The 15,477-nt window shown below is 38.9% G+C and overlaps 1 protein-coding gene across 1 annotated transcript; it reads right to left on the reverse strand.

Annotated features, from left to right (window-relative positions):
• Positions 1 to 1,333: 1,333 nt before the first annotated feature.
• LOC121995595 (probable LRR receptor-like serine/threonine-protein kinase At2g16250) lies at positions 1,334 to 4,015 on the reverse strand. Its single transcript, XM_042549324.1, has 3 exons — positions 2,261 to 4,015; positions 2,069 to 2,197; positions 1,334 to 1,983 (listed from the first exon to the last, which is right to left on the reverse strand). The coding sequence occupies exons 1-3, from the start codon at positions 3,964 to 3,966 to the stop codon at positions 1,467 to 1,469; spliced, it is 2,352 nt and encodes a 783-aa protein (XP_042405258.1). The 5' UTR covers positions 3,967 to 4,015; the 3' UTR covers positions 1,334 to 1,466.
• Between the last annotated feature and the right edge of the window lie 11,462 nt (positions 4,016 to 15,477).

Genomic DNA, 15,477 nt, shown 5'->3' on the forward strand with positions numbered 1-15,477 from the left:
GTGGCTGATGATGATTAGTTTAGCCATGTTGTGCTATTTGTGTACATATTGAAACTTTTGCTTCGAAAGTTGTCCATTTCAACTCGAACCAAACATCAAGGTCAAATTTTTATTCCAAGTTAAACCTTGTTTTAGCCGTTTTGGAATTTGGATTGTGGGAATCGATTTTTGATGATATTTGAAATTTAGATTATTTATTCGGACGATTTTTGCATGTTTTAGTATTGAATAATTCGATTTCGAAGTGTTGATGCACAAATATAATATTTAAAAAATTTAATATATGATTTTTGGAAATGGAAAGTCGAGAAATTTTAGAGGATTTAGAAAAGTTAATGGTTTAAATTATAGTTTAGCATTGTTAAAGCGAATAGGACATTTTATAATAAATAACTATTTAATGTCTGTAATAAGTGATTGTTTGAGAGCTTGATTAATGACTTTGCAAATGAAAATATAAGAAGACGAGAGGAATATAATGATTTTTATTATTATAAATATGAGTTTATATGTTTGGTTAATGAAATTATTTTATAGTATTGATTTAATTATTTTTTGTATAAATATAAAGGATACTTTTTTACACGGGATCTTTCAAAGTATAGGGTTGATCCTAGTCAACCATCTATTAAAAAAAAATTCATTAATTCACCTAAAGATATCTATAGTCATAAATCAAATGTTCATACTCCGTTATATCACTATCATATTAAAAATTAAAAGTCTCATTCATTTTAAAACCTCTCTTCATTACCATAAGTCTCTCCAACAACTTTTTTTATAGATCATACTTTCAATTTACTTATTTTTATTTATAATTTTATTTACTATATAATATTAATTAATGTCGACCTCATCTAGTCGAAAAAGTTGGATTGTTGTGGTATATAATATTAATTAATATTTATAATTATATTAGTATTTTAAATTCTATACATTTATTTATGTCAAAAAATAATTCAATAAAAATAAATAAGTATTTAACAAAAAATATAAATAAACAAAAATAAAAAAACAAAAATAATAGGGTTGTGGATCCTTGCACGCGTAAGGAGGAAGAGCATAAATCTTTTCCGATTTCAAAATATTGAGACAGATTTATAAAAAAAAAACTTATAAGCTCCATCCATATAGTAAAGTCGTGGGCAAAATGACCCTTTTAATTTTTATTATTTTTGTTTTTCATAATAATTTTTTAAATCTATAGTTTTTTATCAAACAAATTATCCACCTGTTACCGCCGAGGATGAGAGAGAGGGAGGCGACGAGGGAAGAGATAGAGAGAGGGGCACTGGGCAGGCAGCATCGAATCAACGGTTACAGACATTCAATCTACAAAAATAGACAATAACTATATCTTCACGGCAATCGATTATCATCGCTACTCAGGATGCCAATCCCCGGCGCCGGCGACCAATGACGACGAAGTTGACCTTGCCATCGGCGCAAGGAATTCAAATTCCTTTTCACACGATGTCCGTATCCGCTTCGTTACTCACAGGAGACCTGGATTTCAGCCCCTCTTCCCCCACCGGCCCGAGGGAGGCGACGCTGGAGACGCTGTGCAGCCACCCGCCGATCAACGCGCTCTGCCACGAGCCCCGGGAAGAAGAAAAGCTCGGCTGGTTCACTTCCCTCACCACCTTCAACGGGCTCTCCAGCGCCTTCAGCACGTGCCTCGCCAGTGGTCGCTTGGCCGGCCGCGGGTCCAGGCACGCCTTCGCCACCACCGCCACCGCCCACACCTCCTCCATGTGGTCGTCGTCCACCACCAGCCGCGGGTCCACGATCTTCGCCACCATCTCCTTCTCCATGATGCCGATGCACGCCGCCGTCTGCTTCAGCCACTTGTTCGTGGCGGCGCTGTCGGAGCCGCTGATCCCCGGCTTTCCGGTGATGATCTCGAGAAGCACCTTCCCCATGCAGTATATGTCGAAGGCGCAAGTCGCGGTGGAAGAGCCCGACACCCCTCGATTGGAACTCCTGCAGCAGACGCAAGTTTCAATCTTGCTGTCGAATTCAATTTAATCGTCGAGTTTTAGGATCGATCGTTGGGAAATATAATTACTGCGATGGTCTCAGGATTCTGGCGAGCACGTTCTGGCGGACGTCGAATTGCTGCGCGCACACTTCGCCGAGACTCCCCAACCGGACCTCGTACTTATCATCGAGAAGGATGCTGCTCGCTTCGATATCCCTGCGAGCAGAGCAGAATAAGTCATCGGAATGATTGAATAAAGGATCGTTATCGATTTCAGACCTGTGGACCAGTGGAGGATTGCTGTCGTGATGCAGAAAACAGAGTCCCTCTGCGACGCCGATCGCAATCTTGAGCCTCTTTATCCAGTCTAGTGTCCGTGAATCGTCGCCCTCGACCTCGGATTTCCTGTACAGAGCAGCTGTGAGATCGCCGTTCTTCATGTACTCGTAGACGAGAAGCTTCACGTTTTCCTTCTCCGAGCAGCTGCCGAGGAACGGAACCAATCGGGCGGCGCCGGAAACAGAGTCGAGCAAGTTCAGTTCGGCCAAATAGGATTCTCCTCGCGCGAATTGCAGGTCGATTCTCTTCACCACAATTTCTTTTCCATCTTCCAGCACGCCGTGGTAAAGGTCGCCGGAGTGGCCGTTCTTGATGAGCTTAGCTGCGCTGAAACCCGACGTGGCCTTTAGTAACTGGTCGTAGCTGAAACCGTCGCCGGGAGTTGCAGAAGAAGATGATGGCGGGTCTGCTACTCCGGAAGGCGGAGGGAGGCTGCCGCTGCCGGCGGTAGCGTTCAAACGAGCTCTGCGTCTACTGACGCAGAGCATAAGAATGAGAAAGACAACGGTGACAGCCAGACTACAAAATATAGCAGCCACCAATGAATACCACCGATTCCATGTCCTTTTGCTGCCGGAAGCAGTCAGTGAATCGACGGCGGAGCCTCTTTCCGTGTAGAAGCTATTGCACTCAGTCGGCGGCCTCTGTTTCTGTGCAAAAATAAAACAATTCCACGAAGCATTGAGATGGCCGGCGAATTCTCTCCCTTCGAAATAATTGCTGGAGAGATCCACCTCGCTGAATCTTCGGACAAGTATCCCTTGGAATTCAGCAGGAATCGATCCGTAGAATAGATTGTGAGACAGGTTAAAGACGCCGCCTTGGCCATTAGTGTTGCCGCTGCCGACCTCATCGTCGACTGGAAGTTTGCCGGTGAGATTGTTGTTAGAGACATCGAGGAGTACCAACTTAGTCAGATTCAAAATAGATTTAGGGAGATCCGATGAGAAGTCGTTGTGGTCCAATTTGATGGAGCGCAGCTCCGAGAGCCCCGAGAAGAGGTCCTCCGGCACACCGTCGGAGAGTGAGTTGAAGCTGAGATCGAGGGAGACGAGGGAGGAGAGGCCGCCGAGCTCCGATGAGACTGTACCGGAAAGTCTGTTGTTGGATAAGTTCAGCGTTTGGAGTTTCTGGAGCTTGCTGAGCCCCGGCGGGATCGTCCCGTCGAGGGAGTTGCCGGAGAGGTCGAGGACGGTGAGCTGGCTGAGCCGGGAAAGGCCCTCTGGGATGCTGCCGTAGGCTCCGGTCCGGGCGAGGGAGAGGAAGGTGAGGGAATTGGAGTCGCCGAGGGCAGCAGGGATGGGACCGGTGAGCGGGAAGCCGGAGGCGTCGAAGGAGGTGAGGTTACTGAGTCCGTTGAAGTCGTAGTCGACGGCCGCTCCTGACCGGTCGCGGTGACTTCGACGAACAGAGGTCAGATTGATAGAAACAGTGCCGTCGGAGCTGCAGTTGAGGCCGGTCCAGCAGGAGCAGGGGTCGCACCTATCTGGCCAGTCGGCGACGGCGAGAGATTTGCGGAGGCGGAAGAGGGCGTCAAGCTCAGCGTCATGCTTGGAGCGGGGGACGGCTGAGGCGCCGGCATGGAAGAAGAGAGGGGAGCAACAGAGGAAGGAGAAGAGGAAGAGGAGGCGCGCCGGAGAATCCATGAACGGGAATGACCCGGAACAAGGGAGTCGTCAGTGGAGTGGCAGGGTTGTTTACATGGAGGGATATAAGGAATGGCGCGTGGAAAGTCGTGGACGGTTTGAGAGGGAAAGGTTGGACGGTAGTGTTTACTGAGTCAAAGGGAAGGGTGAAGACACCAATTTCTAGCCGACATTGTATTTCCGAAGTTACAGGAGTGTAATAAACGAGCCTGCCGAACTTGACTGTATTTAATTTTTCTTTTAATCGAATTTATTCAAAATTAATTTTTTAAAACCTTATCGATAAACTTAGTTAGAAAATCAGGTAATTTTTTTTTAATCGGTTCTGAAATAATGATTTTCAAACGGATAATGATTTTTTATGTAAAAACTGATACTTTGAGAATTGAATATGATATCGATACGGTCATAAAGGTTGACCCTAAAAATAAGGAGGATCGACGAGTGTTTCGATCAAACGTGAATGTTCGATCGGGCCTCCCACTCATGTGGACGATCTGTCTCAACCTAGGATGGGCAGATAATCTTCATTGATTAAGTATTCCTAAACCTGACCAACTACATTAGCCGATCAGGGAGGTCAGTTGATCGGACATGTTGTGTCTTTACGGTTAAGGAAGAGGCCGAGTGAAAACTAAGTTGTAGACGACACGCCCCATAAGGTCGAGCTGGCGGCCTCCCTAAGTAATGGCCAGTCGGCCTAACGCGGGTCCCATGTACTTGTCACATCGTTCTTTTTTAGAAATTTGTGCCGTAAAGGACAGAAAATATCATGTAGTTAAATCGTGCTTTAAAAGCTTCCTGTCTGTCAAATCACAGAGATTTGCATGCTCATTTAAGAAAATATATCGTAGATACTTTTTGGGCTATCATTTCTTAGGAACACTTTGGAAAACATGCAAATGCTTTGAAATGCATGCGTAAGCACAATAGTAACACTATAAAAGGGGGTCTCCATTTACAGGTGAAAGTATGCGATGCTACAATTTTTTACACGTACTTTGCTACAGTTTGTTCACTATGTATCCGCTCGACTTGATCATTAACTTGAGCATCGAAGGACCAACGTCGAGGACTTTTTCCCTAACTCGACACTAACGCTCTCTGTATTACACAGGTCAACACAGAGTCTTCACTTGGTTAATAGCAGGATCACATCCCCAGCTCATCGCTTTCACTACTTTTAGACAGAATAAATATATTTTTTTCAAATTTTAATGGGCTCATCTTCTTATATACAACTTTGGAATTGGGTCATTTGCATCTCTTCTTACATTCATTGGCTTATCTTTTAAATTTCTAATCAAAACACGAGTTCGGATCCTTTGTCCTGAACTCCTGTATCCCCTCTGTCTTGCTCGTTGATCAAACGAGTTAAATCATATCTCAAGGATATAGTATATATTATGGGGATGTCACACATATTTCAAAGATGTCACGATTGTCCAATTGATGAAGGGACACGGGAACACAGGAGTTTGGGATAGAGGATCCATCTCAAAACAGTATGAGATTTTTTTTTAAAAAAAACATTTTTTTATACAAAAGACTTTTATTTTTTCAGCATTTTCTTTTTATTTCGTAAATCATTAGTCGATGGCTCGCCAATTAGCTCGAAGAATTTCGCCCGAGAGAGTCTAACCGATTCATCTCTAGTTCGTGCCCGAAAACACGACCTACATTCCTAACTCATTCCATCAATCAATTGAATCGTTTTCACAATTTCTCTTTAACTTGTCGCGTTTGAGGGCAATGCCAAGCCGAAGTTCAATAACTAACTAGAAGAGCATGGGACTTTAGAGGCCGAGATTCGTCCTTTGGGATTGAGACTCATAGCTAGAGTTTGGCTGGTAAAATGAGGTTTTCATGAAGCATATTTTCCAAACTATGCCTAACAAGAGCAGAAGTTCCTGGCTGAGGCATGCAAACTTCCAAAGCGATGAAGAAGACACGGTCTGCGACTCGGTCAAGACTCAATGGAGATGTAGAGGCCAGCTCGATTGAAGCTGTGTTCAATTAATTTGGCTTTTTCTGAAGGAATGCGAGTCAAGTCTTTTTTTTTTTTTTTTTTATAACAAAGGCATCTTTATAATTTAACTTAATTATTAGCAGTTAGTCCTCTATAATGTGGAAAATGTGATACATTTGCACTTTGTTTTTTGTAGGACATACTAAGAGATGAGTAAATTTAGTTTCCTTCGTTCACTCAATTATAAAGATCGAGGAAAAGGATGAATTTATCTCCATTATGTGGATAACTTTCTTATCTATTATGTGGCTTCAAACAAAAAAGACCAAAACACTTGAAACGTAGGAAGTCTTGCACCATTATCTCGAACAATAGCAAAAATTTGACCAATTTGCAACCTGCCAATAGAAATGTCTGGTTGTTCTCTAGACTTGACTTCCCACTACGAAAAATTAGTTTCATTTCCTCACAATATTGAACTTTCTTGCAATTTCCAAATATAATTTAAAGCATTTTAAGACTTTATAGAAGGTCTCTTCGAGACTCCTCATGCTTAGAAAAAAAAACATTCTTGTAGACTTTGATGAGTCATGCCAGTGTAGATCATAAATATGCATGGACAATTGTAATTCATTGAAATCAAACCCTTGCAATTGATGATGCCCTTTCTTGTCTTTGCACTTGTTGTCACAAAGAATATTCACATTAATTTCTTTATTACTATATCTAAAATTTAAAGTAAGTGATCCACTTTATTAAATTTAAATAATCATTTTTTACTACACACAACATCAAATATTCTAAAATTTTCATCATCTTTAAATTTTTTTATTATTTTCTTCTTTTTTTTTTCTATTTTTATTATTATATTTATAGAATGAGTGGAAGAAGAGAGATTAAAAATAAATATTATTTTATTTTTAGGGTAGAGGTTTCATTTCCTAAATTTAGAGAATCACTATTCATCAAATCTAAATTTAGGGAATGGATAGGGTAACTAATGCAGAGAATTTTTAGTTACCCTATCCAAAATTTAAGATAAATTTTTTAAATAGGATAACTAATATGGATATTCTTACAATGAATCATCCCTAGAGATTTCATAAATTAAATCCCTTAGTAAATGCTTGGATGTTCTTCCTTTCACATATTTTTCTTTGAGTCGTTCCCTTTTACTCCGACATCATTTATAAAGGGAAAATGTAGTTTTATTAACTGCTAGAGGGAGTTATTGCAAATGCATGTGCAGTTGTCATCCCACTACCAACATCTCCCACTCTTTCAATCAAGCCCCAAAGATCATATAAGAATATCTAATTCATACGTAATGAAAAATAATTCATGTGACAACAAGTATACTGAGCAATTAAACATAAAAAAATTGTCACACTTTACATAGTTGCACATCAAAATAAATTGGAGACATCAATATCTTACATTTATCCTAAATTAAATCATTTACATTAACATAAGCATCTCTAATCTCTCATAATAACTATTATATTAATAGCATGTTCAATATCTCTAATTATTATAATTATTCACAATCATATTTTCAATATTAAATAAAAATATAATTGATTGACTAATGAATAAACATAAAAGATGTAAAAATATTTTTTATTTTATTTTTAGCTATAATTCATTAATTTTAACTAGTCACTTTCTTAGTCATGCTCCATAAATCGAATCAACCATAATCATTAGGATACATACTAAAATAGTAGTTATTGATTAGAACTTCAAATAAATAACTAAAAAGTACTAAGAGTAAAATTGAGATTATCTTATAATATCAAAGATCTTACATAGTATAGAAGCAGAGATTCATTCTCCTGCTATCCTTATTGTTATTATAGTAGATGTGGTATGAAGCACATGCTACAATTTTATTATTTTAGTAATAAAGAGTACATATTTTTCATAAATTTAACATTATATAGATTTTGATCTAGACGTACCGAATGCCTAATCCTGCATTCAACTTATCAATTCTAATTTAGCTTCAAGTAGGTTTAGTAAATGGTGGATACTGTTTGAACCTCAAGGTTGTTTTGGTGTGATCAACAAGTTAAGTTAGGTCCTGTGTGTTTTAACCTTGTGTGCAGGAACTTAGGAGCACAGGTAGTCGAGCGGAAGACGCAGCTAGCGAGAAGGACGACATGCGGTGCGTCCGAGGGACGAGGCGCTGTGGAAGAGTACATCGGCGGACGATAAGGAAGCGTGTGGTGGTTCCGAGGATGAGAAGCTGGAGCGAAAGACTGCTCGAGGAGCAAGAGGCGCAGCTAGCGAGAAGGTCGACACGGGGTGCGACCGAGGGACGAAGACTGCGGATGAGTATGCTGGCAGATGAGAAGGAAGCACGCGGCGATTCCGAGGGACGAGAAGTCAGAGCGGAAGCCTGCTCGAGAAGACCGAAAGTTGGTTCGGGTGAGCCCTATTCCAGATGACAGAGATCACCCAAGCGAGCGGAAGACTCGGTCTTGAAAAAGTCAACGGGGTTGACTTTTTCCTTCTGGGCGCCTGGAGCTGTCCGGGGCGCCTAGAACCCTTCCGAGCGCCCGGAGTTGACTTTTTGACCGGATCGAGTTTTGACTCGATTTGAACGTTGGGGGATAAAGTTTATCCCCCCAAGGCTCCCGGAACCCTCAGGGCGCCCCGACCAAGGTTATAAATAGAGCCTTGTTGCAGAAGCTTTTTCAACAATCAGAACTCAAGCAATTCATTCTTTCTACACTTGTACGCTTTCTCTGTAGTTAAGCTTATATTTTCTGCGCTTCGTCGTTGTAAAAGGCTTCTCCGCCTGAAGGAAATTTTAGTACGATCATTCTCCTTGGATTAACAACCTCCCCGGTTGTAACAAAGTCAACTTCGGTTCCTCGTATTTTCTGTTTTAAGTTATTGCTTTTCGATTTTATGCAAGTGTTAGTTTAAGAGTTCGAGAAGGGTTTGTGTTTTATTTTCAGGCTATTCAACCCCCTTCTAGTCAGCCGCCACGATCCAACAAGTGGTATCAGAGCTAAGGCGCTTCAGGAGGACTAACCGCCAATCGAAGCAAGGATAATGGCCGAACCAAGCATCTACCCGTCGAAATTCGAAGGGGATTTCGCTACATGGAAAAAACGAATACAGGTATTCTTTACAACTGATTTTGAATTAATTTTAATAATGAAATTTGGATTTGTAGCTCCAGAGGGTAAAGAAAAATATCAATGGACGAAAAAGGAATAGGCTGACTACGTGACGAACGACAAAACATAATGTCATCTGCTAAGCGTTCTTCCGCCACAAGAAGTCAACCGGATGGGGAACTACGACTCGGCAAAGGAACTTTGGGAGAAGTTCCTTGAGCTGCACGAAGGAACGTCTGAAGCCAAGCTCGCTAGACGGGATCTACTTCGCAATCAGCTCACCAGCCTGCGACTTGGGGAAGACGAGACAGTTGCGCATTTGCACTCGAGAATCAAAGAAACCATCACCGGACTGTCGAATCTCGGAGAAAAGGTAAGTAACCGAGATTCGCTAAGGTACGCTTTAAATTCTTTTCCGAGAAATTCAAAATGGGCATCACTAGTAGATGTCTTTTACATTTCGAAAGATTTAGAAAAAATTACACTAGAAGAATTTTTCTCGACATTTGAAGTGCACAAATCAAGATGTGCAAGTATGAAGGAGCCCAAGAACAACGTCGCCCACAAAGCATCGAGAGACGAACCTGAGTCGGAATCTTCTCTCGACGACGAGGAAATGGTAATGATGGTAACACGGTTTAAAAAGCTTTGTAAATCTAGAACTACTAACCATCCGCAGGGTAGAAAGAAAAGGACCATCTGCTCCTACCACTGCAACGAAGAAGGGCACGTCAAGGACAACTGCCCCAAGCTGAGGAACAAGGACAAGGATAAAGGTAAGAAGCCTGTTCAAAAGCGCAAGGTCCTAAAGGCGATGTGGGACGATACGTCGTCCGAATCAGAAGTCGAGGGGTTCTCCGGACTCGCATTAATGACAAGTCATCAAGACGACGACTGCGATTCAAGCTCTTCAGAGATGAGCATCGAGAGCATTGATGAAGGGGGAGCTACGTCGGAAGAAAGCAGTAGTTCAGGAGGAGACACGGACAACGAGATCGACAAGATAAGTGAGGTACGATCTCTTCCTCCCGATAAACTTTTTAAGTTTGTTAAGTTTTTAACTAAAGACTGCTGCAAGTTAGAAAAAGAAATTAAGAATTTAAAAATAATATTAGCTAAATCTTGCCCTATAGAAGAATTAGATAAAGTTAAATTAGAAAATGAGAAATTGAAATTTGAAAATTCAAGTAGATAACTTGAAAAATCGTGCATGTTCATCTAATACAAATTTTAGAAGATTTAATAACTTAAATTGGTATTTTCCATATCATAAGGGACAGATTAGAAATATTTCAAAGAAATATGTCCCCAAAAAATTTTTAGTTAATCCAGTAGGCTGGAACCTATATTGAGTTCCTAAGTCTTGTTTGACTTGAATTTTTAATCAGATTTAGAGCTTTCAACGAGAAAATTAGACATTAAAATTTCTTTATGAGGCTTTGTCTAAGGAAGTGGTTGTTGCTCCAATAACCAAGAAGGTCTAGTGCCTCGCCACGACCTGGAGCCAAAATATTGAAATAAAATATTTAATTAACTTTCTGATATAAGCATCAAGGTGGAAATTTAATAATGCTTTAAAAAGTCTTTTAAACATTTTTTTTCAAAATTTTTTTTACTTAGAATTTTTTTAAATCTAAAATTTCCTAAGTTAAAAGGTCCTCTGAAATTAGAAATTTATGCTTAGAATTTTTTTTTTGCAAAATTTTTTAAGTCAGAATTTTTTTTACTTAAAAGTTTTTTTAACTTAGAATATTTTTTTTCCTAAGTTACAAAATTCGTCTGAAAGTTATAAATTGTTTTATAATTTTTTTTTAAGTTAGAATTTTTTTTTCAAAAATTCTCTAACTTAGAGTTTTTTTTCAACTTAAAATTTTTTAAGAAAGTTAGAAATTTTTTTTTAACCCTTAGATTTTTTTCGGAACCCCATTTTTTTGTGATCAAAGGGGAAGAAGGAAAAATATAAGTATAGGGGGAGGTAGATAATTTTCTATCTTTTTGCACTTAATTGCAACTTTAGTTAGTTTATTTTCATGTCTATTTTACCCTACCTTAACTTGGGTTGCTCACATCAAAAAGAGAGAGATTGTTGGAACCCCAATGTTGTTTTTGTGTGATCAACAAGTTAAGTTAGGTCCTGTGTGTTTTTAACCTTGTGTGCAGGAACTTAGGAGTACAGGTAGTCGAGCGGAAGACGCAGCTAGCGAGAAGGACGGCACGCGGTGCGTCTGAGGGACGAGGTACTGCTGAAGAGTACACCGGCGGACGAGAAAGAAGCGTGCGGTGGTTCCGAGGGACGAGAAGCCGGAGCGGAAGACTGCTCGAGGAGCAAGAGACGCAGCTAGCGAGAAGGTCAGCATGGGGTGCGACCGAGGGACGAAGACTGCGGATGAGTACGCTGGTGGACGAGAAGGAAGCACACGGCGATTCCGAGGGACGAGAAGCCGGAGCGGAAGCCTGCTCGAGAAGACCGGAAGTTGGGTTCGGGTGAGCCCTATTCCGGATGACAGAGATCACCCAAGTGAGCGGAAGACTCGGTCTGAGGCGAACGGAGCCGGAGCAGAAGACCCGGGTTGGAAAAAGTCAACAGGGTTGACTTTTCCCTTCGGGGTGTCCGGAGCTGTCCAGGGCGCCCGGAAGGGCCTTCCGGGTACCCGAAGTTGACTTTTTGACCGGATCGATTTTTGACTCGTTCTGAACATTGGGGGATAAAGTTTATCCCCCCAGGGTGCCCGGAACCCTCAGGGCGCCCCCACCAAGGCTATAAATATAGCCTTGGTGTAGAAGCTTTTTCAACAATCAGAACTCAAGCAATTCATTCTTTCTACACTTGTACGCTTTCTCTGTAGTTAAGCTTATATTTTTTGCGCTTCATCATTGTAAGAGGCTTCTCCGCCTGAAGGAGATTTTAGTACGATCATTCTTCTTGGATTAACAACCTCCCCGGTTATAACCAAGTCAACTCCGGTGCCTCGTATTTTCTATTTTAAGTTATTATTTTTCAATTTTATGCAAGTGTTAGTTTAAGAGTTCGAGAAGGGTTTGCGTTTTATTTTCAGGCTATTCAACCCCCCTTCTAGTCGACCGCCACGATCCAACAGATACATTTCCTTTGATCATTATCAATTTACAAATGATCTCATATTGATGCTACTGTTAAGGCAACCTCAACTTACAAGTATATCTCCATTCATAGCTTCATTAACTATCTTATAAGGGTTTTATCTCTATTTATACTTAATAAATAGAGATATTTATTCATGTGAGAAGACTAATCTCAACCGACCAACATGCCCACTGAAACTTATCCAAATATAACAATGACATATATACTGAATAGATCATGACTTTCTATAATCAAACATCTTACAATATCCGATTATCTTTACAATATTACATTCGATGAAGTCCCAAAGACTTCACCTATTCTTAACTTGAAATGACTATTTAATCAATGACTAAGTAAAAAGATCAGCAAACATAACACATATAGGGATATGTTTAAGAATTACCTTTTTCTTGTCAATTATATCCCTTATAAAATTATACTTAATAGATATGTACTTCCCTTTGCTGTGATATTTGAGATCCTTAGAAAAAACTATGGTAGCTTGATTGTTATAGTAAACTGTAACAAGACTCCTACTATCTTAGAAAAAACTATGGTAGCTTGATTATTATAGTAAACTGTAACAAGATTCCTATTATCCTCAAAAATCTTTAGATGCTTCAGGACCTTCTTAATCAGACGACTTCTTGTACAAACGCTGAACAAGCCACATACTCAATTTTCATTGTTGACAATGCTACACAAGTTTATTTCTTGTTGTTCCATGAGATGACTCTACCATTCAAAAACAAGGCATAGCTAAATGTGAATTTTCTATCATTAAGGTCCCCAGGCCAATTTGCATCCATATAACCTTTTAGGCTCACATCAAATCCTTGAAAATAGAGATAATAATTTGATGTCTGTTTAAGATACTTGAATATTATCTTCACTGCTTTCCAGTATCTCAGTTCTGAATCTGATTGAAAATGACTAATTAAGCTAACAACATAGCTGATATTAGGATTTGTACACAATATATAGTGTACATTAAACTTTCAATGACACTGACATATAATTTTTTTCTTCAACTGGGCTATTTCCTCAAGAGTCTTGAGACACATACTTTTGCTCAAAGTATTACTTTTTGCTATAGATGATCTGTTCATATTACAATTTGGCAGATTAAAGTATTGTAGCATCTTAGTAATATAAGCCTTGAGACAAATCCAAAAGTTTTTTTGATATATCCCTTATGATCTTTACTTTTAAGATGTAATCAACTTCTTCTATATCTTTTATGTCAAATTGTGATGAAAGTCATACTTTGATTTCAATCACAAATTTTGTGTCACTTCCAATTATTAACATATCATCAACATATAATATTAATATGACAAATTTTTATTTTTTATCATTTTAAATAGATACAATGATCTTCATTAATCATTTCAAAATCATAAGATAAAATAATTTTATTAAATCTTATGTTTCATTATCTTGACTAAGGGTGTAAACGAACCGAATTGAGCTGAATATGTAGAAAAATTTAAGGCTCGAATTCGGTTCTAAATAGGTATATTTGAGTTCGAGTTTGATTCGAAGCTCGAAAAATTCAAAATTTTTTGTTCGAGTTCGGTTCGAATTAGGGCACAGGTTTGAGTTTGGCTCGAAGATTCGAACATGTTCACGAACTATTCAAATTATTGCTAAAAAATAGCTACTTGAAAGGCTTAAAATTTATTTATTTAATATATATTTAACTTATATTAATAAAATATTAAGGCTCACAAGCGACTCATGAATTATCGAACAATATAATTTGAGCTCGAGTTTGGCTCGAAAAAAAGTTTGAACATGTTCGAATTTGACTCAAATTCGATAAATTCGAATACAAATCAAATATTTTTCGAGCCAGCTTAAAAAGCTCGCGAGCCAGCTTGATTCGTTTGCACCCCTAATCTTGACGCTTGCTTTATACCACAAATAGACTTTTAAGTCTATATACTTTTTCCTCTTGATTTTCAGCAATGTAATCTTTTGACTATGTTATACAAATTTATTTGTCAAGCTCATTTATTTAGGAAAGTTGTCTTTACATCTATATGATGTAATTTTAAATCAAAATATGCTACTATAGCTAAAATGATACGAATTGATATAGATTTTATGATAGGAGAAAATATCTTTTCAAAATCAATACCCTCTTATTGGGTATACCCTTTTGTAATCAAACAAGCCTTATATTGATCAATTGATTCATTCGCTTTTCTCTTAATTTTGAGAATCCACTTATTTCCAATAGCCTTTCGGTCTGGAAAAAGATCGACTAATTTTCAAACATGATTATTTTTCATTGACTTTATTTTTTCATCAATTGTAACTTTTTACTTTTCTCTAATTGAGCATCTCAATATTTTTTTAATAGTTTGAAGTTCTTCATCGTCAACTGGGAGAATCATTAGACCTTATTTTCAATGTCAAATCTTTTCCGAGGAATAATCATATGACCACTTCTTCATCGATTGCACTGTTGGGAAATCAACTCATTAATTAACAAATCACTCCCACTATATCGATTAGACTCATGCATCTTTTGTGATACCTTATTCATTGATAAATTACCATTCTACTCCTCTTCTATTATAAATAGAGGAATGTTTTATCAACGCTACCTCTCACTAGGAACTCAGTTTCAAGAAATGTTACATCTCTCGACTCTATTTCGGAGATGGTTATAACTTGTTGCTCACCAATGAAAACATAACTCTTGTAGGTATCAGAATACCTTACAAAGATACTCTTCTTATCACTGGATCCTAATTTTTCATATTTGTGAGTCTTATCATGAACATAGTGTTGGGATATGCTCGATGAAATATGCGCTAAAACATGTTTCGTAAACATGCACAACAGAAGACTAACGTAAATAAATCTAATTTATTATAGCACACACCACACGCATACATGATACAATCGCACAGACAACATCATAAAATAAAAGAATGAAAATGAATAATCATTATTCTAGGTATACCTTACGGATGACCTGTAACGAGATGGGCATCAACCGTAGCGACGTTGTTGAACCTCGTCTCTATTTGTATCCACACCGAGCTCCTCAAGACAACTCCGTGAGTACAAGTATCTCTTTCAAAAGTTACTAGCCACGAGCGAAGAAGAGGGATCAAGAGGGAGAAGAAGCAAAACAAAGAAGAGCTTCTTCCTTGCTTGGTGGCTCACGACAACAAGGGGAAGGGTTTCCCCTTGTTGGCGACAACAAAGAGAGAGGGGAGAGAATAAAAATTGGTTAAGGTTTCCAAAACCTTACCAAGCCAATTAATGATCTCTTATGTATGTTTCTC

The sequence above is a fragment of the Zingiber officinale genome, chromosome 6A (genome assembly GCF_018446385.1).
Source record: "Zingiber officinale cultivar Zhangliang chromosome 6A, Zo_v1.1, whole genome shotgun sequence".
Taxonomy (NCBI): Eukaryota; Viridiplantae; Streptophyta; class Magnoliopsida; order Zingiberales; family Zingiberaceae; genus Zingiber; species Zingiber officinale.

What these genes read in the sequence shown, in the direction of transcription:
- LOC121995595 (XM_042549324.1), bottom strand. Translation starts at nt 3,966, where the DNA reads ATGGATTCTCCGGCGCGCCTCCTCTTCCTCTTCTCCTTCCTCTGTTGC. An exon ending in AATCCTCCACTGGTCCACAG is followed by an intron (nt 2,198 to 2,260) that starts GTCTGAAATCGA and finishes CTCTGCTCGCAG; the next exon opens with GGATATCGAAGCGAGCAGCA. An exon ending in AGAATCCTGAGACCATCGCA is followed by an intron (nt 1,984 to 2,068) that starts GTAATTATATTT and finishes CGTCTGCTGCAG; the next exon opens with GAGTTCCAATCGAGGGGTGT.